We start from the raw sequence: 4,331 nt of genomic DNA, 5'->3' as shown, positions 1-4,331 counted from the left end.
GCCTCTCCCGTTGCGGAGCACAGGCTCCGGACGCGCAGGCTCAGCGGCCATGGCTCACGGGCCCAGCCGTTTCCCGGCATGCAGGATCTTCCCAGACCGGGGCACGAACCCGTGTCCCCTGCATCGGCAGGCAGACTCTCAACCACTGCGCCACCAGGGAAGCTCTATTTGTGGTCTTTTTGATAATAGCCATTTTGACAGGTGTGAGCTGATATCTCATTGTGGTTTTGACTTGCCTTCCCCTGATGATCACTGACATAGAGCATCTTTTCTTGTGTCTGTTGGCCATCTGTATGTCTTCCTTGGAAAAATGTCTATTCAAGTCCTCTGCCCATTTTTAACTAGGTTGTTCGTATTTTTTATATTGAGTTGTGACCATTCTTTGTATATTTCAATATTAACCCCTTATTGGATATATCATTTGCAAATATCTTCTCCCATTCAGTAGATTGCCTTTTCATTTTGTAGATGATTTCCTTCACTGTGCAAAAGGTTTTTCGTTTGATGTAGTCCCATTTGTTTATTTTTGCTTTTCTTTCCTTTGCCTGAGGGTTTTTCTTTCCCTTGCCTGAGGAGACAGATTCAAAAAAAATATTGCTAAGACCAGTGTCAAAGAGCATACTGCTTATGTTTTCTACTAGGAGTTTATGGTTTCCAGTCTTACATTTAAGTCTCTAATCTATTCTGAGTTTATTTTTTTATATGGTGTAAGAAAGTGGCCAGTTTCAATCTTTTGCAAGTGTCTATACAATTTTCCCAGCACCATTTATTGAAGAGACTGTGTTTTCCCCACTGTATAATCTGGGCTCCTGTGTCATAAATTAAGTGGTCACATACGTGTGGGTTTACTTCTGGACTCTGTTCTGTTCCATTGATTTATGTGTTTGTTTTCGTACCAGCACCATACTGGTTTCTTTTTGTTTTTTTTTTTTTTGCCGTACGCGGGCCTCTCACTGCTGTGGCCTCTCCCGTTGCGGAGTACAGGCTCTGGACACGCAGGCTCAGTGGCCATGGCTCACGGGCCCAGCCGCTCTGTGGCATATGGGATCCTCCCAGACTGGAGCATGAACCCATGCCCCTTGCATTGGCAGGCGGACTCTCAACCACTGCGCCACCAGGGAAGCCCAGCGCCATACTGTTTTGATGACTGTAGCTTTGTAGTATAGTTTGAAATCAGGGATCTTAATACCTCCAGCTCTGTCCTTCTTTCTTAATACATTATTGACTGGGGGATTTTTGCAGAAACTAATGCCTGTGGCTGTAATACATCTCCAGTCAAAAATGTGTTAAGATTGCTTTGGCACAAGTGGATTTTCTTAGCTCTATCTTGCCCTAGTTTTATTCCAAAAAAAACAAATAGGAACATTTTTATAATTCTGTAATTTGAAAACTTCACCAGTTAGAAATTGAAAATCATTGGTTTGGGGAATAAAATATTACTTTTTTAGGTGAGAGGAAGTAAAGGGCTTAGGTTTGATAGACTGGTCTGTATTTAAATCACAGCTCTGCCATGATTATTTATCCTTTCTGAAACTGATTCCTCGTATGCTAAATAAGGATAATAAATCAGTGGTGACAGTGACTAATTGATATGGTTATAAGGACAATCATTTATTTATTTATTTTTGGTTGTGCTGGGTCTTAGTTGCAACAGGTGGGCTCCTTAGTTGCAGCTCACAGGCTCCTTAGTTGTGGCATGCCAACTGTTAGTTGCCGCATGCATGTGGGATCTAGCTCCCTGATCAGGGATCGAACCCAGGCCCCCCGCACTGGGAGCATGGAGTCTTAACCACTGCACCACCAGGGAAGTCCCTATAGTGATGATTAAATGAGATGATGTATACAAATTACAGTTCGCATATTGCCACGCAGTTAGAAGCCATTAAATTGAGCATCTGTGATGTGCCTTTCTATATGTTCTGGGTGCTTGGTGAATATTGGTGGATGAAACAGACAAAGTCCCTCCCCAGATAGCACTTGGAGTATAGTCTGCAGTATGTGTTTACTTGATACTGTTTTCAAGAGTTTTATTCATGTGTGTAGCAGTGGGCATTAGAAGAAATATGCTTCTTAAAAATTAGACTATTAGTTTGGTGAATTATGTGGAGTGACTCTCATAGTCTCTATTTTATTCCACGATGCACTGTTTTTGATGCCTCAAATTTCACATTCCAACGAATAGACATTTATGTTGAAAAAAGACAAAATTCATGTCTCATTCATTACTCATTGTTAACATGTTTCACCACTACAAAATTATTTTTGCATGCCTATGCCTTTGTGCAATTCTAATCCCTTTTTAAATTTGTACACTAACCTGGTTTTTCAATCTATGTAAATCGGATCATTTTTAAAGCCCTCCATATCCAAATAAAAAGAATTTAAATGCCTAAAGTAGATATTTTGAATCTCATAATGATTTACTTCTAATATCAGAGCAGTAAAAAGTTAATGATGATAATGATAAGAATAGCAATAATAATGATAAAGTGTGCCTAGATTCACTCCTTGCAGAAGCTGGCATTGTTATCAAATAAATATAATTGAAATTAAAATGTCTCATTGTGAATAATATAAAATATATCTGTCAGTAAAAGTAATACTATGTAAATGTTATTTTGAAGGAGTTTGATAATTTTAAGAGTGCATTTGCTTTGTTTATATTTTAAAGCTGACTTTAAAACCATATGTGGAAATATTCCTGGATTCACCTTTGACATTCACACTGGAAAAGCTGTTGGTGAGTTTTTACTAAATTATGTTTATTTTAATACATACACGTAGCATTTTGTAAAAATTTGTTCAGTGTTTTTAAAGTACCATAAAAGATAGTAATCTGTATTTGGATCTAATATAGTTAGACAAGAAAGAAATAACATGTTTACAGCCTCTAACCAAGTTTTAACAGTGGGATTAGTCCATCAACATAGTCTGGTGATTGAGTTATGATAGTTATGTGACTATCTCAAGATTTCGTACATATCAAGCTGAAACTTTAGTTTTCCTCTTCATGAATATTGTATTACATGACTCTAAATAATCCACTTTATTTTAACCTTTACCGTCTGTTTTCATAAGTATATGTTTAAGTTTTGGGTGTATTTTTACAGTATTCCTTTCTCCCAATCTACTTATGAATTTGCAGTATTATTAATTATATAAATCACTTCCTCCTGAATGTACTTTCTGTTGCACAATCTACTTTTCTTCCGCAAAGATTAAATAAACAATATAATTTTAAGTGTCCATTATCAATTCATGTATAACAAAGGACATAAAATTTAAAAAACATAGCTGGCTTTATCAGATGGCTGATAGCAATCTGGGCAGCCTGACATGAAACTTAAGAGGAAGCTTGATTCCCTAGGAAATTCATTAGCTATATTGACACTAATATCACTTGGTATATTTGATCAGCTACTTCATTTTTTTTCATCACTGTTCAAAGGATATATCTTATGGTCTATATGCTTTCATAAACCACAAAATCATTCATACTTGTATAGAATTGATTTTTGTGACACTGTGTGTTTTCACTCCAGTGTACACATAGTATTATTCAAGGTTTTATGGTGAGTACATTAAGCAGAACCCTGTATATTTGATCACATCTGTTCAATTGCAGACATTGATGAATGTAAAGAGATTCCAGGCATTTGTGCAAATGGTGTGTGTATTAACCAGATTGGCAGTTTCCGTTGTGAATGCCCTACGGGATTCAGCTACAATGACCTGCTCCTGGTCTGTGAAGGTAATCTGAATGATGTGTGACCTTATCCAAAAAAGTTTGGCAGATATAACTGGTTTTTAGACAGTTTTCTGATTTTTACTGTTTCTTCTACAGCATTTGGGAGTTGATCACCAAATTGGTTAAGTGAATATAATACTGATGCAATAATGAAGTTTTAAAAACGGAATTGTTGCTCTTTCAGATATTGATGAGTGCAGCAACGGTGATAACCTCTGCCAGCGAAATGCCGACTGCATCAACAGTCCCGGCAGCTACCGCTGCGAGTGCGCTGCAGGTTTCAAACTTTCACCCAACGGAGCTTGTGTAGGTAAGAAAGAGAATGACTTGTTCTTTGACACTGAGCACAATGTTCTTTACACTTCCTGCACTGAAAAACTGTCCATGCTTTCCTATCAAAAAAGGTATTTTCTTTGTCTGGTTTTGGTATCAGGATGATGGTGGCCTCGTAGAATGAGATGGGGTGTGTTCCTCCCTCTGCAATTTTTTTGGAAGAGTTTGAGAAGGATGGGTGTTAACTCTTCTCTAAATGTTTGATAGAATCCGCCTGTGAAGCCACCTGGTCCTGGACTTTGTTTGTTGG

General features: G+C 37.8%; 1 protein-coding gene across 1 annotated transcript in view; it reads left to right on the top strand.

Annotated features, from left to right (window-relative positions):
• The window catches only part of LOC103086738 (fibrillin-2), a 63,040-nt gene that overhangs the window by 21,812 nt on the left and 36,897 nt on the right, over nt 1–4,331 (top strand). The window contains exons 15-17 of the mRNA XM_007457614.1: nt 2,672–2,740; nt 3,626–3,751; nt 3,933–4,058. Of these exons, the coding sequence (XP_007457676.1) occupies nt 2,672–2,740; nt 3,626–3,751; nt 3,933–4,058 (321 nt within the window). The remainder of the gene's footprint in view (nt 1–2,671; nt 2,741–3,625; nt 3,752–3,932; nt 4,059–4,331) is intronic.

Source organism: Lipotes vexillifer, unplaced genomic scaffold (assembly GCF_000442215.2).
Source record: "Lipotes vexillifer unplaced genomic scaffold, Lipotes_vexillifer_v1.1 scaffold1084, whole genome shotgun sequence".
Classification (NCBI taxonomy): domain Eukaryota; kingdom Metazoa; phylum Chordata; class Mammalia; order Artiodactyla; family Lipotidae; genus Lipotes; species Lipotes vexillifer.
This window is presented reverse-complemented; position numbering and strand designations above follow the sequence as displayed.